Source organism: Chlamydotis macqueenii, chromosome 1 (assembly GCF_036417535.1).
Source record: "Chlamydotis macqueenii isolate bChlMac1 chromosome 1, bChlMac1.mat, whole genome shotgun sequence".
Taxonomy (NCBI): Eukaryota; Metazoa; Chordata; class Aves; order Otidiformes; family Otididae; genus Chlamydotis; species Chlamydotis macqueenii.
In genome coordinates this window covers 93,858,074-93,884,400 of record NC_141556.1, presented here as the reverse complement: position 1 = coordinate 93,884,400, position 26,327 = coordinate 93,858,074, and the positions used below count along the sequence as shown (strand labels likewise).

General features: G+C 40.9%; 2 protein-coding genes across 5 annotated transcripts in view; one reads left to right on the top strand and one right to left on the bottom strand.

Annotated features, from left to right (window-relative positions):
* The window catches only part of CMSS1 (cms1 ribosomal small subunit homolog), a 250,671-nt gene that overhangs the window by 169,302 nt on the left and 55,042 nt on the right, over nt 1-26,327 (top strand). The gene's annotated exons all lie outside the window — the stretch shown is intronic.
* FILIP1L (filamin A interacting protein 1 like) overlaps nt 1-26,327 on the bottom strand; it is a 220,060-nt gene that overhangs the window by 167,199 nt on the left and 26,534 nt on the right. For 2 of the 3 annotated variants that reach the window (XM_086761817.1, XM_086761799.1), the window contains exon 2: nt 1,715-1,857. In XM_086761817.1, coding sequence (XP_086617943.1) covers nt 1,715-1,766 — 52 coding nt within the window. In that variant the 5' untranslated portion in view covers nt 1,767-1,857. Of the gene's footprint in view, nt 1-1,714; nt 1,858-26,327 lie in introns of those variants that run through there. The other variant, XM_086761808.1, reaches the window with a different exon arrangement.

Genomic DNA, 26,327 nt, shown 5'->3' with positions numbered 1-26,327 from the left:
TGTTCCTCAGGCAGCTTCTGTTGGTGGAAGGGAATTCTCTGTTACACCTAGTTATATCTAAGGACTAAGGTAGATATTTTTCATTAATTGACCTGAAGTAAAGTAAGCTGCAGCCTTGTTAATAACAGACACAGGTGTACCAGCTGAGCCAGCCTTCCTGCCAACCCTGCAAACTGGAGGAGAAGTTGCTAACATCTCTTATTTTGTGAATCTGTGCATCTGGGAGGGAGAGGCCATTGAAAATATGCACAGAAAGTATAAGGACAGGAGAGCATTTGTAAGCCTGAAATCTTTATCTTTTCCATGATTGGATTGTCATCTGACTGGCATATTCATGTGCTCAAATCTTAGTTGCGGTTTACAGTTGTCAGGTCCACTTGAAGACGTGTGAATGAAGGCTAATATCCTTTAGAGCAGTGTATCTCCACAGCTGTTACTCTTCTTTCTGTAGGATCTCTCTTGCTTCCAGATATAATGCAATGCAGAAATATTTTCTCTTTGTTTAAGTTTGTGGCACAGAGAAACCACGTCAGGCAAATAACTGAACAAAACCACAATGAGAGTGTATTCTAGAGAATACTAGAAGTTTATCATTACCTTCCCAAGCCTTCAGACTATGAAAATAAACCAAAAGTCTACTGAAGATTTAAGCAGCAAGAGCCCCTTCCTCTTCACTGCCACACAGATGTAATGTGAGCTGCTTCTAGAGCTAGAGGCCTTTTCAATAAAGACTATTGCTTGTTTTGAGCTTACGAGCGTTTAAAAGTACATTGTAAGTCGAAAGGTTAGCATGTCTGCTCTTGCCTTGTCAATCTTCTGCTTGTGTAACATAGAGCCCAGTAGTCATCACAATGAAGAAAACCTTCATAAATCTTTGAGGAGAAAAAAAACCTCACAAGGATCAATTATATTCCTCACAAGAATCCTGCATCTAAGTCAGGGGTTCCCAGAGGCTGACCTGGAAAGCTGGTAAGTATGACCTTCAGAGGGATTTTCAAATGTGGCTGCTCTACATTGTCATGCAGATTGATTTTTGTTATGCAGCCCCTAGCCTGATGTCCCACTCATTAAGTTGCCCTCCATGGACAAAACTCTGGGAACCCCCCAAGTTCGTCATCCAAGCAAATCTTTCTTTTGGAAGACAGACTGAAAAAGATAATCTATTTTGTCAAGTGTTACGGCACCTCTACAAACATACAGTCTCCTCATCTGGATGATCTCATACGTGTATTTGTCAAAGTTCTTGCTTTGCTTTGAGACAGTGATTGCAGCAAAACAGTAATAAATGCAATACATAAAAAGTTCTTGGGCAAGATCCAGTACAAGCATCTCGTGGTGAAGTCATTCATAAAATTATTTAACAGCTACCTGGTGTCTGGTCCAGAGAAACTGGTCACAACTACATCTTCCTTTAGACACTTAAACAAATTGAACATGTGAGCTTGCATGTTGTATGAATGTAGGGGAAGGAGGACATGGATCATAATTTGTCTCTAACAAAGAGTTGTCAAGCACATTCCCCTTCCATTTTTTTGGCAGTGGATTGCTGATACAGTCATAGCTGCTAAACAGGTACGAGCTCTTCAGCACTATTTACCAAAGTAACCCTGTCTGGAAATTCTCATCTTGCTCACTGGGAGAAGAAGGAAGGAAAATTGGAAATCTCTGGCTTAAGGAAAAGCATTTGATACTATAGAAGTGAACATCGACTAACCTGCTGGAGCATCACAGGCTGGAAACCTGAATGTTCTGGCAGATGCCGTCATTTTGGGAACGGAGCGGGTGGCCGTCCTGCAAAGTCATCATGGTCTTTCTCACGTCATAGGAAGTGGCATTGCTGCCCTGGATACAAACATCCTAAGAGAGATGTGAATGAGGTAGTCAGTAACTCCACAGAAGTAAATCCTTGGACACAGGTGATACTGTGAGTCTTGGAGTGCAAGGTAGCAGTACTAGTCATTTGGAAAGAGTATCGGTGTTTCCAGTGAAAGAGATAATACCTACCTATGATCAAGTCTTAAAAAACAAATTAATAAAAAGACCCACCAAACCCAGCAGTCTTACACAGGCATTGTTTTTTGGCTTTGAAAACTCCTTCTGGAGAGTTCTTGCTAATGGGTGGTCCAAAACCCAGACTGATAAAAAATCTGATCAGCCTTCCATCACCTTGGAAATAGGGAATGCCTACTGTGAAAACAATCTGACCCTGTAGGATCTAAGATAGAAGTTCACGTGTAAAACAGACTTTCTCTCTTTTTTTATTTTTGTTGCTCAGAGCAATAATACGAGAGTCCACAGTAAGGTCCACATTTCCAGCCATGTGCATAGTGTGACAAATACATTGAGGTGGCTTATGACAGACAGCACTTTATGGTAAATGCTGCATTGGAACTGGGATTGCCCGTGTCTCTACTGCTGAAACTAGGGGAAAAACCTACCTTCACATTCCATAACGCAAGGCATGCTCCCATAATGCAGTTTTAGCTCCTTATTTACTCCAGCCAGTTTATTGTGGACCATGGTAACTATCTATGTTATATATCTGTTCTTGTTTTCATCCCTGGGAGGTAATGAGATTGTGCAGTGGATATACTGACAGGTTTTTTTTTCCAAATTCCTTTACCTTTGTTTTGTTCTCTATGCAGCCCACTTAAACGTCTCTTTCTGTACTGTTGAGTCCTACAACTTCTTCAAGAGATTTTCTCTTTTGCTGGGCACATCCATAAAAACCAAGGAGTTCTACCTTGTAGTCGTGGGACAGTTTTTTCTCCTCAAAACATCAGTCTGCATCCACCCATACAAGTCATCTTATTTTTGTCCCTAATCTGTCTTAGTATCTCCAGGCAACCAAGAGATGGGCCTTTCATCTGTCTTGAACTCTTGAGAGTTACTCAACAGTTGCACAAAGCAGTTTTGTCTTTTTCCAGCAGTGAAGATAGCACCAAGTTAGGAGTGTGTAATGGGCCAGGCTTTTCACTTTTGCCAGGAGCTGTGATGTGGTGGCCTAAGATGGAGAGAAATGTTCTTTGCTGCATTTGGCATGGAGGCCTGAGAGTCCTTTGCTCCTTCAGACCTTTTAGGATTCTCATTGTCCCACAGAGACTTTCTTCCCCAGCTTTTCTGACCCTCTTCTGTGTGGCCAGGCAGATATTGTGGGATATACAGAGGCAATGTGGACAGCAGCCCTAAAAGATAGTGGAAAGAAATGGAGCTAACACGTTATGTCTGATTTTCTTGCTCCTTTGCCAGCAGCCATTATGGATTGAACAGTTTGTGATAAGTAAAAAGTTGCCCTTTTCTGAGTGTTTCAAAAGAGATGCCAGATTTACCACCTCTTGTTTGGTTTGGGGATTGTAGTCTCAAGATTTGTGATTACAGTAAGGTAGGATCCAGAAATTTATTCCATAGCTTTATGTACTCTTATCCTGGAAATGAAACTGTGCTGAATGAAATATTTGCATCAATGTTTTCTTTTCAAGATGCACAGCTTGGTTTTAAAGATAAATGCTTGCCATTGGGGCAGACAATGTACTAGGTTTAAGTTCACTTTAGCAAAACTTTTTTATTGGAGTGGCTTGTGTAACTTGTTAACATGCAAGAAATTATTAAGCTTTCATTTCCTCCACTCCCATTTCCTGTTTGGATGTTGAAAGGAAGCCCTGATTGCTAATTTGTGATTAGCCAGCAACCCAGAGTGAACTTAATCCTGTGGGTTTGCGTGGCGCTTGCCTATGCAGATACAGCCCCTCGCAAAAGCGGGCTGCTGAGTCTCACGTTCTGTGGTGGGAGCTGTAAACAGTCTGCTCTTCTTTCCGTGAATTCATGGTCTGCCCTCTGAGAACAGAGGTAATGCCTGGCCTGCCAGTGCATGGGAGACGATGCTATGAGGTTGGATGCTGTGAGAGAGAAGAGAGGCGTGAGGGGGTTTTTCCAGTCTTGCTTGCCCAGGAGATGGCACTGTGCAATAGTGGGATTTTTACCTGCAGCGTCTGTGGTGTGAACTGGATGGTGATTGTTTGAGACATGGTAGAGAAGTGAGGTTCCTGAGTCAGTCAGAGCAGAGTGACTTGTACTTCTTTTAGGATGCCTCAGCACTTTCTTCTGTGTGAAATGTTTCATACTGTATCTGCTGTAGGCAGGTTGGGTTTAAATCTGTTTTCACCCCGGTGTTAGGGAACTAACCTGCATACTCTAGTACAGTCAGGATCAGAACTGGGTTTGTGGGTGAGATTAATCCAGCCATGAACAAAGTGATAATGCCTTTGGAGTGAGCACTCTTACTTCCAAGGCTTTTGTGCAAGTCCTTTGTGTCCCCCTTGATAATTCCCAGACCTGCTGACAAAGGAGCCAAACCAAAGAGTTATATACATGTAGCAGGTGCTAGAAAGCGAGATGGTTTTATAGACCCTCCATAGGATCCCTCTTTCTGTCCTGCATGCAGTGTGCTATGCTCCTGTTAGAGGACCAGTTGGTTTGTTTTGTATACAAGCACTAAACCACACAGAGCATTTTTAAGGAATCTCTGACCCCGTTGGCAAATGCCTGACATGACTTGGGTTGCCAAATGCAAGCCAACACAGCTGAGAGAAATCTAGAACATCCTACTGGTCTTCCTTTTTTTCATGTTGATAAGTTGAGACTGTTTCCATTTCTCACTCCAGTACCAGCCTGAAATTGGGAGCATGGACAGATCTGTGAGGAATTCTGATCTTGGAATGGATATACTACTTTACAAAAATCTTGGGCAAACTGATTAACCTTCGTATTTTAATTCTCAAAAAGGCAAAGAGGGGTAGTACTTTCTTAACACAGAAGTGTTACGAATGCATTCATAATATACTTTAAAGGTAGAAATATTATGTGAACGCTAAGTACTTTTGTTATTATTAATAAAATCGTAAGTGGCCTGTACATCTGTAACAAAGGCTTCTTAGCAAACACATGCCCTTTGAAATAGCCTGACCCTTTCCACTTTTTCAGAAACATTAATAGTTTCCTGGCTCAGTATTTTAGGAAATGTCGTCATAGTCTGGAGGAACCAGTAAAAACATAAGTCACCTATTTTGTCTGATCATTTTATGCCAGGATATTTGAGGCTGGAAGCTATGGAGGGGTAGGAGGGGTCTACTCCATTTGTGTGGGTGGAAGATGTAAAAGTTTTAATACCATTTTAGTATAACCTTGCACGTTAACGGTCTAGAGCCATGTGAGAAATAATATTTTTTTGAGTTAACGGACAGGAGCTCTAGATAGTTTTAGTAACTAGTTAACTAGTTTTTCCCCTTCCTCAGCCAGTTATTGCTTCCGTGCCTGATGAAAGGGATGTCATCTTTGGAGAAGAGTGTTTTGTTGGCTCACATTGTCCTCTAATAGAGGCAAGAGAGCTCTTAAGACATGGCAATGCATTAAAACAAATGTTGGTAGAAGATTGTGGAAGAGTGACTGGCGGGACCATAGCTTATTGGGTATGGTCAATGCAGACTGTTTCCCACTAGTAGAAAATGCAGTTACTTAAATTAGGGGACTAATGTATAAAATCTCAGTACAACGCAGCATTACATGACATTATGAAAAGCAAACTATAAGTGTCTGTAACAGACAGCCAATGATGTGCTGCTCTCCATTATAAATGCCAGCGTTTACGATGGGCCAAACCCTGCCATTCTTACATGGGTTTGATTCTCTCCTTTCTGAGGCAGAGCCTCCAGCAGGCTTGTTAGTGAGTCCTGAACGTGATCTCTTGGGTCTGTGGAGAGGAGACATGCATGGCAGTTTTCCCCCTACTGTGCTGTTTCCTCCTGCGAGCTTAAAGCAGACCCTCAGAGGTAGGGAGATGATATTGTTGCTAAGTTACGCTTGGTTGCATGGAGCTGGAAAAGACTGCCAGACCCCATTTATCCTCCAGCTCTTCACAGAGCATCCTCCAGAGAGAACCAAAGTTTTTGCCCATTTTTGGGAGGTCATGCGCGGTATTTTCTTTTCTGTATTCCATCAGCATTGGAGACCAGTCTAATGTTTGTCAGCAGTCTAGAGAAACTGAAGGATAACACTTGCTTCATCCTGCACAGCTATCTTTTTGGAAATGAACTGCGGCACTGAAAGAGACAACCACCACCACTGCAAGCTGCACCTTAATGTATTATATAGACTCTTCCCCTCCTCACCTGCCCCTCAAACTAGAAAAATTAAACACAGTTTTTTCTCAGCTTCTGCTGCAGCCTTCTGTGCAGCTGTCATTCACTAAGAATTCAAACTGTGCTTAGGCTGCAGTTCAGATACTGCAGACCCCCATTAAAAAAAAAAAATCTTTGAGGATTTCAGAAAGATGCAAAAGGAGGGCATGGGTCCTGAGTTACCTTGATCAGAGTCCAGTCTGAAGGGGAAGTTGATACTGATCTAGTGCTTTTATGTTATGAATCCAACAAGGTGCTAACCACAACAATTTTACTGGAGGCCAACACCACACAAATGAACCTTCATGTTAACTCTTGCCAGACATCTGTCCCTTGTGTTTTTTGGTGACTTTTCTATCCACCTCTCAATTTAATGTGCCAAATGCTGGTTCTTACTCTTTCTCCCACCCAAGCTGAGTGTGTATGCATCAGCCCCGTGGTGGAGATGCTGTGCCCTGCTACTTTCCACTCATGATCACCACTTGGAGATGTAGCAACAGTAGGTTCCCCTTTGTACTTGTCAGGATCTCTTATCCTTTTCTTCTTTGTGTGTATGTTTTCTCAACTCAGGCCTAGATTTGTCACTGTGTACTGTGCTATGAGATACCCCTTTCAAATTCCCTCTGAAACTGGAGCTGGCTCTGTGTGCAGAGGAATCCTCAGGGTGTTAGGATCCCTGAGCACTGAGTGACACCGGGGTTGTTGCTCAGTCCCTGAGCATGATGTACAATCTCTAAAGCCTTTCAGTGTCTTGAGAACAACCAAGTTGAGGCACGTTTCTTTCCCAAAGTAACACCATCAGAGCCCTGAAAAAGCATGTGCATTGAGCTGGATATGTAGGTGAAGGGGTGAGTACAACATTGCTATTGTTGTTGCTCATCCCTACAACAAATTCAGAAAAAGTGCCCATATTAGGTGCTCCTACCAACTACTCTAGGGCTTCTGAGTAGACAAGGCTCCTCTTCTGAATGCTGTCTGCCACGTTCTGATTTAATCTTGGTTAAGGAGGTATGGGCCTCAGGGAAGGTGAAATTTAGCTTTTCTCTCATCCCTGCTTCTTGGATTGTCAAGGTTTGGGAAAGGAAGAGCTCTTCTCAGTTATGTACTTAGTTCAGTCATTTGCAAAGAGGAGCTTTCTGATTTTTACTGATGTGTGGTTGAACTGTCGTGAGCTATGCATGTACCTGTACTTTTACAATAAATATCCCACTCCATCATCCAGCAGAAGAAATTTGACCCCAACAAGAACCAGATTTAAAAACAACACTATCATTTTTAATCCTCAGCTTGCCCCATGCTCCCCTCAGGATTTTGATGATGGCTGGAATTTCTTCATTGACTGTAGGATTTAAAAAAAAAAAAAAACAAAAAACAAAAAAAACCAAACCAGTGAAACTCTCCCAAACCAGAAACTATCCAATCCCACCCAAAGAGATTTAGTGAAAATGAAACTGTAGGGAAGGTGAAGGCAAGCTATTCCTTACACTGTATTCATATTCTTGAGTCCTAACATATGACTTGGCCATAGCAGTTGGGTGAAAATGGATCTAACTTATTCTGTTAGGCTAAATACCCTGTGGTCTCGGTGTTTACAGCATATACAAGGAAAAGGCCTTGTCTTCAGACATGTCTGTGCAGGGCCTAGAACACTTTTGGCTCTATGTAAGAAATAATAATAATAATAAGGCCAAAACCTCTTTGCCAGCTAGTGAAATGAAAATGCTGTACTTCACAGCTATGTCATTGGAGAATTATATTTCATTACAGCTGATATTAAAAACCCTGATGTCGGTTGCAAAATGTGACTGACTTCAAATTTGCAAAACACATAGGAAATTTTTTCGTAATGTGTTGTCACTTTAGAAGTCTGGCAGTCCTTTAGGTTCACTCATAAAACTTTAAGCTCTCATGAAGGGGAAAACCCCAAGTCTATTTCCCCCAAGTTTTAAAAGCTTTGCTTCTACTAGCAAATGCCATTTTTGTAAAGTATGTGCAAGTAACATTCTAGGTGCTTCAAACAGCAGCAGTTGTTAGTACTTTGAGATTGGAAAAGTGGATCAAGTAGTCATGAGAAATAAGGTATTCTAGACGTTTAAATGACAGCTTTTTAAAAGTCCATGAGCAGGGTAGAGAATAGCAGTGCCAACTATTAGTGGTTATTAAATGCAAAAAAAAACCAAACTTATTGTTTTGCCTTTTTTCCCTTCCCTTTAAGTGGCTAACAGGCTTGCGTTACTGGGAAGGAATATGGGCACAGCAGTTGCATTGATTTGATTCCAATAGGTAACTGAGCTGCAGAACAGTTTCCACATTAATCTCGTTTTCACAAAATCCTGAAGTACTTGTAAATCAGACTATTGTCTGTCTTAGTCATGGTAAAGACATGAGCGGTATATGCATGTGTCAGCTTTTGAAAGTTTCACACTTGTATGACTTTTTTAAAAAGAGAAAAAAAACCAAACCTAATTGGCTCTTACTTTTGCTTGCTAGACAATATTTAAATGTCCAATGCAGTTAGCAGCCTTACTTCTGTTACAGTTAGTTTTAATGTAGAAGATGGTAAAAAATACTTAATTCTAGGCAGGTCTTTCTGGTTTTGGGTTTTGCCCAGATGTAGAGAACTCATGAACATACATACATTGTCATTTGCTAATAGAAACTTATGTTATGGTTAAATAAGCAAATCCAAACTGTTTGTGTCCTGAAGATGTACTAATGACTAGATGTGTGTCCTTTTCTGCTTGGGTACCTCCAGCTCTGCAGTAACCTCAGCTTCACATGGTGCTCCCCATTGAAACCTCCATGAGGCAATAGCCAGTGTCTACTCTGTCCAGTCAGAAGCAATATTGGTGCTGTACCACCAAACAAGACTTACAGTGTCAGAGTTCACCTGTTTATTTTTTTTCCACACATGCTCTGATTATAATGTACTTTCTTTGTATTGATTTCTGAGCAGATTTTTAGGAGCTTAGTATCCTCAGAACTTCTCTTTCTCTTTTGAAATTAGCCAACAGTGATAAGGGACAATGTCTAACAGATAGTTGTAAAACATATCATGCAAGGCTTCCTTTAGGAAGGAGTCTCGAATCAACCTTGTAAAACCATTCTTACAGGTCTATCCAATTGTGCATAGCATTTCTTACAAATTCACTGTGGTTAATGGCATTAGAGTGGTGAATCTTCGTAGTGTAAAGGCTGTTGGGCGGACAGAGAGGGCTGAAAGGCCAGTTAATCCCACACCAGGCAGATTCAGCTGTTCCATTTTGAATTTGTCAGCTGATTTGTGTGAGTGAGCAGGTCATCTTCTCTTTGGTGAGGGAAAGGAGTGGGATGCTTGTGTAAGGGTTAGATCAGCCTGTGGGATCGGGGTCTGGTTAAGGGAGTTTTTATTTATCAGCAGGTTTGAAGGTGGGTGGAAATGTGACGGTTTATATTAGGAGAAGCCCTTGAAGTGTTCGTCTGTTCAGCTTGTTAACTTCATGCACTCAGGGACTGTAAAATCAGGGACAAACTTACTTTTTTCTTTTTCTTTTTCTTTCTTTTTTTTTTTTTTTTGTAAAAATAGTAAAGACATTGAAACACTGTCTAGAAACAGAAAACATTCCCAGCTGTGTGGTTAGCCAGCTCTTGCTTGTTCCCTTATAAGCAATGCTCTTAATTGGACGAAGTTGCCACTATTTCAGGTCAGTGTATGTGTTTTCTCTTTCAGTTGCCATGGCACTGGTAAGACAGATATGTTCTGTAGTTGTGTTTGTCCTCTTATAATATGTGAATTTTTATTTTCGGCACTGTAATTGCAACATATAATAGTGCTTGCAGTATTTTTCCATACGTCACCGAAGCTGCCTCTGTTGGAGTTACTGCACTCGATTATTTCTCGTTTGTCATACAGCAGTCTGTTTTATGTGCTTGCCTTTGTGTCCATTAGAGTTAGTACCTCCTAGGGCCTTTGTATTTGGGGTATTTTATAGATCAGTGGATACTTAAGGTTAGAGACGTTATGTCATGGTTGCAATCTTACATAAACATAAACTATAGAGCCTAATCTAGCAGGTTTTTATACAACTCAGTAAACTTGGCTGAGCTCCAGCTTATCTTCTACAGAGGTGCCCAATATTGATTTAAAGGCTTCAGGTGATGGATAATCTAACAAAGATTAACTATACAAGTTATAGCTAATAAGTTGTTAATGAGCTTTGCCACAGTTTAAAAATGTGGCTTTACTTAAAACAGAGTGCAGGAAAACAGCAGCAGCAGCAACCATAGCCAAAATCAAACTTTTTTTTTTTCTTCTTCTTCTCTTCTCTCCTTATAGTGAGATTTTCATCACACTGGTTGAAATAAAATATCTCAGTGCTTCAGCTTTTGCTTTTTGCTATGACAGAAATAACTCTAGGGAAGTCTGAAAGGTTTCCCAAATAAATTTCACAATTTAGGGCATGTTGGAATATCTAGAAATGAGTCAAAGGTAGAGCAGCCCAAGACACACTGACACTGGTGTTGAGCCCCAGCTTTTCCCTGCTATGGCTTCCCATCACTTTAATTACACCTATAGTTGGTTCACTGAGAATCAGACAGTTTTACTGGGTGACATTAGTCTACTTGTCACAGAAGAAATTAGAGTGAAGTGTCTGGAAGTATCTTGAGGCTGTCGTCTTACTGTTAACCCTACATGCAGGATTCAGGTGAAATATAGTATTGAGTGAAGCAAGAATTTTTTAGCTTTTTCTTTTTTTTTTCAGTAGGATTTTTATGTTGCTGTTTTATGCTTAACCAGACCAAGTAAAGCAAACCTGTTTTGCCTTTGCATGGAGATGTCTGTGTCTTACTGGACAATGTTTAGGGGCCTCTGAATTAAAAATAGTTAAAAATGGAACTGCTGCTTTCAGCTGTTTCCTCAACCTTGCAAACCTGAAGTCATCCCTCAGTAGTCATAAGGGCAGAGAAGTCTGCAGTAACCCCTTTATGCTTTGCCAACCAAAGCTATTTAAAGACGAGGGAGCTAGCGTTTTTGTCATGTCTGTTCACATTGGTATGCCATCATGGGTTGTTTTCTTTTAAGGTATCATGAGATGAACAGAAGAGACTGTTTTTCCCTGGATATGTGTACAATAGTTAAGTTTCCAAACTTGAGACATTGATTTTCTGAGCATCAATATGATCAACTATCATTCAAGTTAGTATAAACGTGACTTGACTGAGAGTAAGAATCAACCCAAACGTAGTCACAGGGGCAGGCAGGTGAGTTGGTGTCCTCTTGGATGAGCTGTTTCTCATGGCAGATGTAATCTGAAGACTATTGCCACAGTTTTGTTCTTAATTTACATGCAGTTTATAAGGCAGTTCTTGTAGTTACTAAGAACATGTGATCGTGGACCATTGTAAGTCTTTCAGGATTTGGAGTTTATTGTTTCTGTAAAACGCTTTCATAACAGCCTTCTTCAATTGCTTTTCTGCATTTATTTAGTGCTTATTATTTTGAACCTGATATGCATCACTGCCATTTCCTGACAAATTACAAAACATGCTTTCAAGTAACCAGTATGTTGTTTTTGTTGAGAGGGATCCTTCTTAATTGCCTTTCTTTTCTTTTCTTGGCTGTATGTCTTCTAGTGTGCTTTGTAAGTGGTACGTAATTATATTAAGTGGTATAGAAAACCAAGAACTCAATTAACTTAAAGGGATATGCTATGAACAGACTCTGCATATAAAACACTACAATTATGTGCTGTTAAATAAGTGTCCAATTTAAGAAACAAGATGGAAAGGTTGAGAATTGTCTTGAAGACACTTGGGGCTGCCTCTTTCCAGGAGCTGCAGGTCAGCAAGGTGGCCAACCATCACACAGGTAAACTGGGTATCACGTAGTGCCTGGGACCTGTGGGGCTACCCAGGATAATGCTGCTGCCGCTTGTTTGCTTACATATGATTCTCAGTGTTCCCATTTTCCCAAATCTTGCCTTCTGAACTGTGCTTTAAACAAAACGCCTTGCTTGATCGTGATGGTATAGGTGGCATTTAGGACTGTGATGTAACTTTTTAGCAGAATCTATAGTCAGTGGTGGAAGACAGGAGAGCATCAAGCTGAAGGATGTTTTGGCTCTTTAACAAAATATTAATGTCAGCTCAGCTGAACTCCCAGATTCACATTTGGCAAAAGACAGATTACATAAGCAGCAGTAATTTTCCCCATGCTTGGAAAGAGTTGGTCGAAACGCTTTACTATATTCCCCACAAGCGCACGGGGCTGCTGCGTGCAGTGCTCGGTCAGAAAGCAAAAATAACTTTCAGCAGGAGTGTGGTTGGCCAGCCCGGCTCTGCATGCCCACATTGGCCAGAGAGGCCTGTCTGCTGCCCTGTCTGCTGTTCCTTCTCTTCTCCCAAGGTGATGTGCTAGACCAGCTGAAAGGATCCCGTGTGTCAAAGTCAGCTCATGAGCTCTGGGTTGGGTTGGACTGGAGGTATCTGCAGTACGGTGAACATTATATGGGAGTTAGAGTTCTTTGCCTGACAATAAACTAAAAGTTTAAAAAGACCACAGACAAATGCTTAATGGATCCCTTTCTAAAAAGAGTATGCTGGAATTTGGAGGATCTACCTTTGCTTTAGCTGGAATTTATGTCCATGCTTTCTATGAGCATTGTTTGGTCTGGTCTCAGTGCCTCTGTTTGTATTTCTAATACAGATGCCTTTCATTCTTCTTCTAAATTACACCAAATGCTCCATAGGAAGAGCAGATATTCACCAATTATAAATAAATTAAAAAGGAAAAGAAAGTTGAGGAGAGTAGGGGGGCAGCAGGGCATTTTAGTTGCCAGGTCACTCTTGTGTGAGAAGATCTACTAGGTTATGTGAGTACAAAGGCAGATTGGAGATCTCAACTAGTAGAATCATAGAACAGTTTGGATTGGAAGGAACCTTTAAAGGTCATCTAATCCAACCCCCCTGCAAGGAGCAGAGACATCTCCAACCAGATCAGGTTGCTCAGAGCCTCATCCAACCTGGTCTTGAATGTTTCCAGGGGTGGGGCATCCACCACCTTTCTGGGCAACCTGTTCCAGTGCTCTACAACTCTCACTGTAAATTTTTTTTTTCCTTATATCAAGTCTGAATCTGCCTCCCTTTATTTTAAAACCACTTCCCCTTGTCCTATCACAACAGGCCCTGCTAAAGAGTTTCTCCGCATCTTTCCTATAAGCCCCCTTTAGATACTGGAAGGCTGTTATAAGGTCTCCCCAGAGCCTTCTTTTATCCAGGCTGAACAGCCCCAACTCTTAGCCTGTCCTTGTAGGGAGGTGCTCCAGCCCTATCATCATCTTTGTGGCCCTCCTCTGGACCTGCTCCAGGAGGTCCATGTCCTTCTTATGTTGAGATCTCCAGAGTACCCTGACCTGGGCTCCTCCCAGGCCATTACAGGGGACATCAGCCCACCAGAGGGCCACCTCCACAAGCCCAAAGGAGCACAGGGGCACAATGGCAGAGAGGAGCCCAAATAAAGGACTGGGAGGAAGGGACTGCCAGTCTGGGTCCTTCCCATGGCTGTGCCAGGGGAGCCTCAGTCCCAGGGTCTAGACCTGAAACCCATCAAGGTGAGTCAATGGCAGAGCACCTTTTGGAGTGGGAGAGGGTTGCTGCTGAGCTGTACAGCACACACAATGGGATGCAAAGGAAGAGCATTTGGGGATTGGACAGGACTTATTATGGAAGCAAAGGCAGGCAAAGGGGAGGAGGTTTAGAAGACTTGGGGAGGAACAAGCATGGGAAAATAAAGAGCTAAGGGCATAAAAGAACAGTTGCGTCTAAATACTTTACTGGTCAGTATGCTTGTCTGGCCATGCCCTGCACTTGGTCAGTGCAGTTCATCCAGTTGTCTTATTAAATTCCTTTCTTCCTTGAGGGCTTGTATGTCCAGGTGCCGGCAACTGGAGGGACAGGGATCCAGGGACGGCTACTGGGCAAACTGAGTGTCTGAGCCCAGCTGCTGGAAGGATCGGTATTGTCTGTGTGTGTGTATACATGCACATATATAGTAAGTACGTATGTGTATATAGAATATATATGTTCTCACTAGGGGACCTGTTTCTGCCCAGACAGAGAGAGGCTGTGTTACCCGTGAGGCCGGCTGTATGTATCTGTACATATGCAGTGTACGCGTGTGCTCTGAGCGTGTGTGCCTACTCAGAACATGTTTTCAGCCTCACCGCTTATTGAACCTGGGAGCATGGAGCTGTGGCAGCTTCGCTTCTTTTAGGCTGTCAGATTGGGGCTATTCTCCTAATTCTTCTAACTCTCAAAACGTACCTTCACATTTTGACTGTTCCGCGGAACGCTGTGATCAGTGTCTGCAATGCTTTGATAAGATGATTATTAATGTTAGAACACAACTTCTGTCTCGTGGTGGACAGGATTATAACAATTCATTGCAGAAAATGCAAATAAAGACTGTTTATGAATTCCAAAGATCTTTTAAAAAAATATATCTTTAAAAAAAATACTGCTTATTTTGCAGCTGGTTACAACCACCTCTTTCCTTGATCATTAGCCAGTTTGGCTTTTTAGAATTTGCCTTGTGGCTAATTTTCACTCACTGGTGCTCTTGTAAAAAGCTTCCGTTAATCACAGTTACTTTCCTTTGAATTTTAAAATGTGGCTACTTTGGATGACCCATATACCACACATTTTTAAAATTAAAACCAAAAGGAGCTCCCTTGCCCCTGTTTTCCCTTCTTCCTCCTACCTCACCCTCCCTAAAAGGAGAAGCTTTCAAAAGAAGTTCCTAGCTGGACTTTTCCTCCATTTGAAAAACTTCTTGGCAGTTCAATTAGAAAAAAAAAAAAAATTGAAGAAACAGAATGGAGAAAATACAGCTACTTATTCAGATATCACGAAAGGGGAAATCTGGAGAGGCAGAGGTAACTTAAGTTGGAAGTTGGACAGGCTAGCAATGGGGGAAGATGGACAGATGAGTTCATATCTGTTAGTGAGCATAAGTAGCCAAGAATTAAGTTTTATGTCTTTAGCAGAAGAAGACACCCTCTGAAGAACTCTACAGAGGAGGGTATGTGTAAGAAGGAGGGTTTTCATTGTTACTTTAGGAGAAAGAAGCATTGTTTGTAAAGCACTTAATTTATTTTAATGCCATATGAGATGAATTCATGATGCTTGCTTGCCGAGGTCAGATGACACATTTTTTTGAGGGCTTTGTGTAAGCTCCTGTGTGAGAATGCTTTAGTGCAGGTCTGTCTGTTTAATAATGTCCCATCAGATGCTGATGTTAAGTTTGGCTACTACTTTTGAAGGGTTTTAATGATGGATTGCCTGGAATCTGTAAGTCGTGACTTTTGGAATAGTGTCAGTTTGAAGCTTGTCTTTACGGTCATACTAAAACTATTAAATTTGGTAACTGACGCAGCATGTGAGATACTATCATTCTACTAAGTGGCTGTGTGAAGACCTCCATCTGTTCATACCCTTGGTAGTATTTGTTTTCGTTCTAGCAATGGAAGCTGGATTTGGAACATTGTTTTCATTGCAATTGAGAAATCCCTTGGGATGGAGCCCTACAATACCTTATTTAAGGGGTTAACTCCTTGTTGTGTTAGTCAGCTCTCGTATAACTCTGGCTGTCTGGATTTTGGATTAGCAAGATGATGGCTTCACCCAGCACCCTCTGGTGCATCAAATTGTTGTGAGAAGTACAAGTAGAGAGTAAGGGCTGATCTAATTACAGTGCCCACTGCTCCTTAAACCTGCATTTGCTTCTCATGAAAATCTAGCCACTATGGTTTTTTCAAAGAATATGATATGACATGTGTGTGCTTTAGCCTAAATTTACGTATGGTTGGCTTGATTTATGTTTTAGTCATTTCTGGTTGTCTTTCCCCAGTTTGCCTGCATAATTTGAAGTTTACTTGAGACAATTCTGGCCTTTTGTGAACACTAACTAGTATCAAAATTAAACTGCACAGTCCATCTGATTGGGGAAAGTCCTGAACTTTGACGACTTCATGTTCTACCTGAACTCTTCTACCTTCAGTGTGTTAAAACCTGAGAAATTATAAAGCCACTAGCGGTTCATTTGTTTTTAGTGTATGTTTGACGTTAGTTGCTCTCCAAAAGAAAGAGAGCTCAACTCTGAAATAGAACCACCCAGTTTTCAGGGCAGGTAGTCAAGTGTTCTATTTTTTTAGCTGGAAAAAAAACGTAGAAAGGAACACCAAATTAAGTATTTGCCTCTTTTGGAAGCAATCAAAATCTGTAATAAAATCATATTAATAAATTCTGTAACTATAGTTATACAATTATTTAAATACTTATGAGGCCCTTTGAGGAAATTACAGCCACATACAGGAATTTAGGAATATTTTTTTTCATGTTTGAGCTGCAGGAAAGTTACCTGCTCAGCAAGGTGGCCACCAGTTGGTGATTGCAAGCAGAATTTACAGTTCATAGGCTTTGTTATCAAATGCATTTTAACTTAGTCCAAATTAGGGCAACTAACCACTTGTTTTGATTTTTAGAGTGCTGCATGGAAAGTAGTGAGGTTAGATTTCCTCTAAAGAAGAGTGCTTAGCCCTTAAAAAATTAAAAAAAACCCAACAAAGTCTAGTTGTAGCCTGCAAAGAAACTGCAAACATAGCAGCATTTTACTTTATATTGCTACATTTTATTAATTACCTCAATTTGTTGCCCACTTCCTTTTTATTCCCACCAACCTTGCAGCGTTTGCGTGAGAAGAGCTTGCTGAGCTGATCAGTGCAACATGAGAGGTGTTATTTAAAAAGGGTCAAGTTTGGATATCAGGGACTTCTTATGTTTCTGCGCTCTTTCAAGGACTATAGGATTGTGGAGATGATGAGGGAAGATAGTCATCAAATTTGTCTGTCTTCAGTTCCTTTGAGTTCATATTGAGTAGATTTCACAGTCATAGAAACGTGACAAAGATGCACTTCCTAACTGACATGGCATTTTCACTAGATTGTGAACGGCCTACTCCCTCTCCTGTCAGCTGTTAATTTGAGAGTGTCTGGTTTACTCCCTTCCATGTCTTACACCTTTCACCTTCCCTGTTCACCTCTGACAAATTGAAAAATAACAGAGCCAGCTGGGTTTAGCAGAAGGCACATGAGTATCACTTGATTGTTTTCTAGCCTGCTCTGAGCCACATTGGCAGTACCCAGCCTGGAGACAAGCGCATTTTATATCACTGTTTAGATAGGTATGGCTTTAGGATAAAGTGTAATTTGATGTAAAACCCATGTCCAGCAATTACATGCAAGCATGTTGTGTACAGTTTTACTGAGGCTGATGTTTTCAGCAGAGAATTCCAGTTCTGATTTTATTTGGGTCTAGGCTGAAGAAGCAGAAAATCTGCTGTGGGTTTCTCACCGTTTACCTAAGTTACGTAGAAGTAAAATTCAATCTTTTTGGGGGAGGTTCAGATACCACTTGCTTTCCTGATTTCTGTTCTTTTTGGAGTTTGTTGAGGTCAGTAACGTGATAAGGACGTGATAATGTTTACCAGCTGGGCACACCAGCCCTGTGAGAGGATGTAGGCTGGTGGCTGGCTTTTAGCTCAGAGCTGCTGCAGGCATCTATGGTGATTGCGGGCTGGGAGCTATAGAAAGATGCTGTTCTCCAGCCTGTGTCCTCAAACTGCACCATGATTCCTCCCCAGCCAGTTGCTTTCGCATCTCTGAAGATCAGCTGTTTTCCTGAACATTAAAAAAAAAGACTTGCACCACATGGATCTTTATTCAGTCCGACACTATTTCGCACTTGAGTTAAAAAATCTGGAGAGTGAAAGTCTTCGGAATGAAGCTCACACAGTGAGCCAGAGGCAGCTTTTGTCAAAGGGACTTTTTCCTCTCTTTGATATCATCTGCTTTCCTCTATTGTCTCCTCTGACTAGCTGACTTCTCATCTTTTTTTGTGGCCAGGACAAAGTTCTTGCTGGCTAGCTTTTATGAGCTGGGAGGTTATGATATGACTGTGGATGTGGCTACTTCTGTACCTGAAGAGCGAGGGGCAGCAGTAGCAAGTAATTGGCTGTGCTGACTGAAGGCTTTCTGGACTTGAAAGGGAAACCAGAGCCCTTTCTAAGAAGGGCACAACTCCTGTTGTGTTATTGCTATCCTTGGTGAATGCAGATTAGCGTTTACCCCTGTGCGCAGTGCTTCCAGGCATCGGCTTCAGAGCTGTTACTTCTCTTACACTGTTACTTGAAAAACTGTCCTACACACGTGATGTGAACTGTGTTTACCAGCAGTCTCAAAAAAGGATGCTTTTCTGCAGCTTTCTTCTTCATGGAAAGTCCATGGAATGTTTTTGTGGATTTTTTTTTTTTCTTTTTAAACAGGACATTTGATAAAATATGTTATTTAGGAATGAAGAGGTCCTTGGTTAATGTCTAGGCCAGTCAAACTTTTTCATAGTTAATAAATTACTGTCTGTGCTTAAAAATCAGTCTGTTGTGAGGTTAAACTCAGATCTTTCCATATATATCAGAGTCTTTATTTGAGGCTTTTTTTTTATTCAGGGTTCTACATTTTTTATTCATTTTAAACTGTCCTCAGAGACTTTTAAAACATCTCTAACTGTTCCTGCTGAGGGCAGAGAGATGCATTCATGGAGCCTTGTCAGATAAGCTGGAGACTGTAGTTCGGTGAGTAAGATGCTCATAATTCCAGCAGATATGTAAGCGCTTAAGTGGGTTTTTTTTTTTTCCTTCAGCTGTAACTTTTTTGGAGACTATTTTTTCCTCTTTTTTTTCCATGCAAAAGTAAATGCAGTTCTTTTTTGGTTTTTTGTTTGTTTGTTTGGTTTTTTTTGTTGAGTATTTAATAAATCATAGACTCATTGAATTGTTAGGGTTGGAAGGGACCTTGAAAGGTCAGCTAGTCTAACCCCCCTGCAAGGAACAGGGACATCTCCAACGAGTAAAACTAATAAACTAATAAAGCTTGTTAGATATGAGTATTTTCTCTGAGGAGTTAAGAAATAATATTCAAATTATATGTATACATCTAAAGTGCTGCTTTACATTTGGGGAGGCAAAGACTGACTTAGCTGTTTAGAGGAAAAGCTATTAAAATGCCTACAGAATTTGTGATTTCAACTTATTTGAGAGAAGATTAATTTTATATGTGGTGTACTTTTTTTTTATTATGTTAAAACCTTCTTGTAAAGTACCAGAAGAGTGGGAAGGTGGAATTTAATTTAATTGGAGTTTAATGAGAAATACTAAAGGACATGAAATTTTAATTTTTGAAGGATATTTTCAACATTAGATGTTTGTGAAAATTTAGCAAAATGCTTTACCTTAGTTTGTATATTGAGGAAGTCTAATGTCAGATTCCTTTTATGTTTTTTAATGGATTAGTTTGTGTAACTAGAAACTAAATTTTGTATTCTAGAAAATCAATAGGAAGTTTGCCATTTAATTCTATGTGACTAAGATTTGGCTTATGGCCTTTATGGCACTTGGGTTGGATTCTTCTCTCAGTCACACTGGTGAAGTTTCAAAACCGTTTGCTGGCCACTGGCCAAAATCCACATAAAAGCTCTCCAAAGACATTTAGCATTTGATGAGGAAAGGTTTGGAAAGATTGTCTCTGCTGATGGCAAGTCCCATCAGTAGAAGAAAGGCGGGGGCATTCCTTATGTAGTTAGGACAGAGGTACAGAGAACTTCATAGATCAAAATCAGCTTTTTAAGCTTCACTAACTAATTGCTTAAGAGTAAATACAAAATATGCTTCACATTTGTCTGCTTTCCCTTTGTGTGGATCAGTGGTGAGATATTACTTCAGATGCTTCTAGGAAGGACAAATCTTTATCTCGGATGTTTCTTGCGGGTCTGCATTGCCCGTTTGGAAAGGTTTTTATGGGCAGAATTAGAAGAAGATTCTGGCTTCTGGCATCGCTGAAATGCTAGAAGTGGGTCAGACATTCTGTCAATGCCAAAGCAAGCAAACGGTTAATAATTCAGCCCTTCCATTTTTGGCAGTAATTAAGACAGCAGAATTGATAGGCATGTTAATTATTCTGTTACACTTTTTCCAAAAGTAAAATTCCAGAATTACAGTAATTTCATGGAAGTATTGCAGCAATGCTCTTTAATCAGATATCTTAAAAGCAGCAGGGTGAAAATGACTATCTGTAGTGGGAATGCATGACAGACCACCAAACATCAAGAAATGTCCATAATAGGAATTTTGTTTTATAGTCTTTTTAGTTTGAAGCCAACAGATCTAACAATCCTGTTACACAACATACTTACGTACTTTGCTAAGTTTTGATCACTAGACTCCCCAAGGAGTTTAAAAGAAAAGAAATAAAAAGCCCCTGACACTAGTTTCATTGACCTCCTTCCAACCTGCTAGCAGCTCTTGTGGTATTTTTATTGTTTATATAAAAACTATCTGCAAGGGCATGAGATGCCAGCTATTCTGCAAAAGATAAAAGTTTCTGATTATTTTATAGGATGTGAATTGCCAGAGCCAGAAGCTGTGAAATTTGCACTTCAGTTTTTGGAATGCAGCTTCGGACAGTTGCCAGTGAAATACTTTAAGAAATTTACTTTACCTGGAATTATAAGTGAATCTCACAAGGCTTTAAATAACCTATATTATAGAGTTACTGTGGTTACACGTGAGAATACTTCATAATGCCGTGTTCAGTCTCCTACATGACTGGCAGAGCTTCAGAAATGCTGTGCTTTGGAAAATCACATTAAATATTTTCCCATGCTTCAGTTAACTGTAAGTATTTACTTTTAAAACATAAATTATTAATCACTGTAAGAAAATGTAATTGATCTAACTGCTGTATTGGTTCCGTTTTCAGATTTATTTTATTTAGCTATAAGCATATGTATTGGCCTTATTTGAAGACTTTGGTTAGGATTTGTTTTCAGTAACAGAAAAATTCCTCTGTAAGTCAAAGGCACAGCAAAGACCCCGAGGTAGGCTGGCTGAGCTAACAGGGCTGAGGTGTGAGAGAGGTGAATGATGAGGATCAGGATGAGGATAGGAAAAGTTAGCGGATTCAAGGTGAGAGACTCAGGAAAAAACAAGAACCCAATTAGTTTTAGAACAACTTACACAGTGATGCAGAGCAATTACAGGCTTCCAAAGACAGGCCTTCCTTCACTACTTTGGTGGGTGTTCCTCACGTGTCTTTAGCATCTTTCCTAACAGGATGGCACTTCAGTTCCTTTACAGTATCACTGGTTCATCCTGGAGGCATTTAACTGGGTGAACCAACTAAAATGGCACACCAAGAAAACATTTGTGAAATATCACATAATTCAAACTTTTGAAGCGTAAACAAGATGTTTGCTTACCTGACTCTGTACCCATTTGCCTACCTTTGTGACCTAAAATTCCTGGCATGGTGATGCAAGATGTTCCCAACTTACTAATTCATTTCTCTGGGTAGTTGCTGCTTCCTTTGGAATGTATTGTATTGCTTTTGCACTTACTTTTCTGCAGCCATGTCAATGTAATGTAACAAACTTCAGCTACATAAAGAGCTATGTCTCTGACATCTCTGAATACAAGATAGGAAAAAAAAAACAACACCAAAACCAAACAATTAGCCTGTAGGCTTTTTTCCCCACAACTCTTGTTTCTTCATGGCTAACTACAGTGGTGGATCTCTACAGCTGTCACCAAGGAGTGGTCAGAAGGTGTTAATGTGAGCCAGCTGTGAACCGCTCCTGTTTACATGTAAAGTGGAAGTCGACTCAAGTTAATTTGCAAACTTTACTGTCTTTTTTTATGGCAAAGGCATCTTAGGGAACTGGAGTCCGAAAGCAAGTTAAAAGTAGAGTGAAACAGCCTTTTTACAAATAAAATTTACCTATAGGCAAGATTGTTGTAGCCTGAATATATTTTTCCTCATTTATGGTTTGAATGAAACAAGTGTGAAAACAAGGTTTGGCTTCAAAATTAAGCAAAACCCATCAAACTGTACATGTTTGGCTCATATAAGACAAACATCAATTTTTCTGGAATTTTTTTAGACCATCTTTTAAACTGCATGCTGCATTTACTTCCTTAGGATTTTAACTTGTATTGGATTGATTTTTTCAGACGGAAGGAGTGGCTTACTCAGAGTTAAACATATAACGAAACAGAGTCGCTCAGTGCTAATGCACTGAGTAACAGCTGTGTTGATGCTTCTCTTCTACATAACCATACTCCCTTCCTTTGTCAGTGGTTATAGAAAAGTTTAGTCCATCTATTTTCATTTTGTCTCTGAGATGTCTCATATTCCTAATGACTGCATGACTCGTAACTCTCCTCGTTCCTCACTCCCACACCAATAAAAGAAAAGTGTAATTTCTGGTAAGAAATGAAACTGTTGCTTCCTAATGGTTTTGTATACATCCCCACATACCAAAACAGCTGGAGGAATTCTTTTGAGAATCGAGGGTAGGACTTCATTAATTTCCTTTTAATTTGAAAATGTGTGCCCGCTTTACAGCAGTTTCTTTTACTGGACTGTACAAATATAGCCCAAAATGATGGGGCTACTGAACTGCTCACTAGCTGTGCTGAAGTTATAAAAAAAATAACCAAGTCTGTAAATTCTTTGGGGAAAAAACTACAGAACAGAGTATAAATCTGCCAGATTATTATGTACTTGGGAGTGTTGTAACTGTAAACACGTTACATTGGATTAATGTTAAGGGTCACCCCAGAAGAAAAGCTGTAGGAGTTCTATCCTTTAGTGTCCCTGCGCATGGAGAGTCCTGCTGGTAGTCTTCATCCTTGATGATATAAGATCACTATGTTATCGGCAAGGTAAGATTGGTCATCAGAGGAATTTGTCCTAATAGGCTGGCTAGTCTTAAATTTAGTAAGAAGCAAACAGCTGCGACTCTAAACTACATCTGGTAGGGGAAAAGTGTACTCTGTGGTACGGCAGTCTGTATGTATATTCTCCCCTGATGTGTGTTCTGCTGTCATTGGAGCTGGAGAAGCTTTGGAGCTAGCAGTGCCAATAAATGAGGGATCCTGTGCACCTCTTTCCTTGTCCTTCCATTTTGCACATAGGCAGCCAGAGCGGAGGGTGCTTGCTCTTGCACGCTCAGCTGCTCCTCTCTCTTGGCAAGGTAGAGCTCCTCTGGGATTTGTTGCTCTTTGCTTCAGGTTACTCAAGCCTTTCTAATTTGCATCACTTCTTTTGTGAATTTTAACTTCCTTTGCATCTTCGTCTTTGTAGTTTTTAATTTCTGTTGCTCTGGGATAGCCTCATGTTTCTCACTTAGCAGAGTTGTAGCCAGACGTAAGCTATGAGAGCTCCATTCCTTACTGAGGAGATGCACCTCTGTGTTTGCTGGGTGAAGAGCATAACCTGCTTACGTGTGACGTGTCAAGGTTTAGAGCCCAGGGCCAGAGTGCACTGCCAAGAAATGATCCCAAGCTTCCTTCTCAGCAGGCCTTTTCCCTCTGTTTGATACACAAGTGGTCAGACTGAGCATCTTCATTCACAAAAGAAAATACAGGATGGTGACACTAGCTGATGGTATCTACGCTGTGGCAGGGGATTGCTTCACATAAAGAAATCTGTTTTGTCACTGTGGTTTGGCCATTCACAGACATAGTGAACCATGATGACTAATGAGGGGATCCCCACTGAGGCCAATTAGGGCCTTGCAATGGCTCCTTCCTCAGAAGGAGCCAAGCAAAAGCTGTATTTTCCACCTTAGCGACTCACTGGAAGTGAGTAGGGTGGTTTTTTTGAAGCAGACGTGTTCCCTATAGACCATCCCACACATCTGCATCTGCCTGCCTTCCAGATCATTTGTACCTTAATCTTTTCAAAGTCCACCTTATGCTCAATTGGCACAAGTCAGGGAGGGCTTGCGTTCACTGTGAGCGTTTGAAGTCTTTGAAGAGGGCTGCGTCAGTGCTTGGAGCCTTGCCTTACTGCAGGTGGGAGCCTGTTCGGCTCTGCCCCTTTCTCTGTGACTCCACTGGCCAGTGCCTCTGCCCTGCACGTAGACTGGGCTGTTTGCAATCCCAAAGACACTCTGTTCTTGGTAAACCACTGTCCTGCAGCCAGTTTTAAATTCCTGTTCTTGGCTAGTCTCATTCAGTGTCCTCAGGGGATGTCAGACAACCTGTGGGGACGGAATAGACTTGTTCCTGGAGCCCCTGCAAGAGGCATGGTTGTAGAGCCAAGCTTATTGGTTTTCCATGCATCTCAGAAGTAGATCCCTATCCCTGTCACCCAAGGATCCTAGATTCATAGCTGGAACTTCAGAAAGGGTGCCTCTTTAATCTGGAACAGGTTTCTTTTGAGACCACTTCAGCCTCACCTCTAGAAGTGTGTTTGTTTTCCTGAATCTGTGTTACACTATGTGTTTTCATGCTAACAGACATGCAGAAATGCATCATAAACTGAGCTCTTTGCATCTGTAACTATGGGTTAAGTTTCTGAATGATCTGGTGAGGCTTTCTGAGGGTAATGGGATAATTCTGTGTCACCTTCATTGGATATTGAAAGTTCTCACAAAAAAAAAAAAAAAAAAAAGAGTGCAAGGCTGCCTGCTCCTTACTGGACTGCAGAGGGTTAGGTTTTTGACAGGCTATCCTGTCTGCTAAAAAGTAAATCTGAAGAGACTGAGTCTGTAATTACTGTCCAGCTCTCTCAGTGCTGTGTCCCTGATACACAGACATTTTCCCAGACACAGCATTCCTCCTGGACTAACTTCCTTTAAGTGCGTGTCAAGGTCCACGTCAGGTCAAGAAATGGAGCTCCTTTTCTCAGGTATTTCCATCCTTGCCTGAAGAATTTCTGCATTGCTGGTAGGTGTTTTCTCCAGTAACCCCCAAGGGGTTTAAGCTGTAGGAGAATGCATTACTCTGCATTTCCATTTTTAAAAGGGCCTTATATACCACTGGCTCAGCTCTGAGGTGGTCACATTGAGTGACAGATTATAATTTGTATGTCATTATCAGTGTGCTGGGGTAAAGCTGCTTGTGGGTACTGGGATTCATTCCTTCCATGAATGCAGGTAACCTCCAGTAGCATCTCTACATTAGCATTCCTGGTCCCAAGGTTTGCAGAGCAGCTAATGAGATCCACATCTCTGCTAAGCACTGTTGAAAAAGTATGGCAGATGGGATTCGGTTCTTGCTGCAGCATGGCTCTGCCATCACTGTGCTGCTGCACAGTTGGAGACCCTATTTTGAGTGAGCTGGGCAGGGGAGGGACGTACCGATGAGGTCCCTCAGCATCACTATGCAGGTGAATGGATGTTTAGAGGAGAAAAGAACATTGCTCTCCAGAAACTGGAGATTGTTTTCTTTAGGTGTGCACACAATTAACCTTCCTGTCTCTTTGCCCCCAGGATCATGCTAGGAAAACTATGAGATTGTACATTTTAAAGAAACACTAGTGATCCACTAGTTCTTTTAATCATGTGCCCATAATGCAGAAAAAGGCCTGAAGATGCTGCTGCTGGGGCTGCCAGTCCTGACAGGAACCAGACCTGAATGACTGTTCCCACGTGCAGCTATGGCATGATAAGCATTAAGGTGACACGTTACAAGGAATCCTTAGTTATGGGACAGTAACCTTTTTTTTTTTTTTTTTAACTTAAAAAAAAAAAAAAGACATATCTCTTCTTTAATTCCTAGCACAGACAAATCAAGCTGTAGTTTGGATTAACTGGCTGAGGTGAACAGTTGGCTTGACCTGTAGTGATGTTACTCGTTAAGATATGTCAGCTTTCCATTTTTCCTCTGGCAGAACAAGCTTTAAGTAGCTTTTTCATATAGCTACCTTCAAGTTCCCTTTTCTGTGCTTTTCCTAAGTATGTGTAGGCTCTTTTCTTCTTTGTTTTGGTTGGTTGGTTTTTGGTTTTAAAAATTATTTCTTTTCCTCATAGCCCTGATAACTGTGCTATTTTCTTTTCTCTAATTAGTTTAGGACCAAAACACAGGAGAGCAGCACTGGGAAAGGTCACTGATGGCATCGTGCAGTGTGCTAAACCTTGCATAGCAATGCTGTAAAGTATATCATAGAAAACACAGAAGATACTAATTCCTTAATTTTCTATCCAAAAGCGGGGATAATAGTGTTTCTTTAGTCTCTAGGATTGGCCGTGTTCACTAATGCTTGGTGATTTAACTTGGGG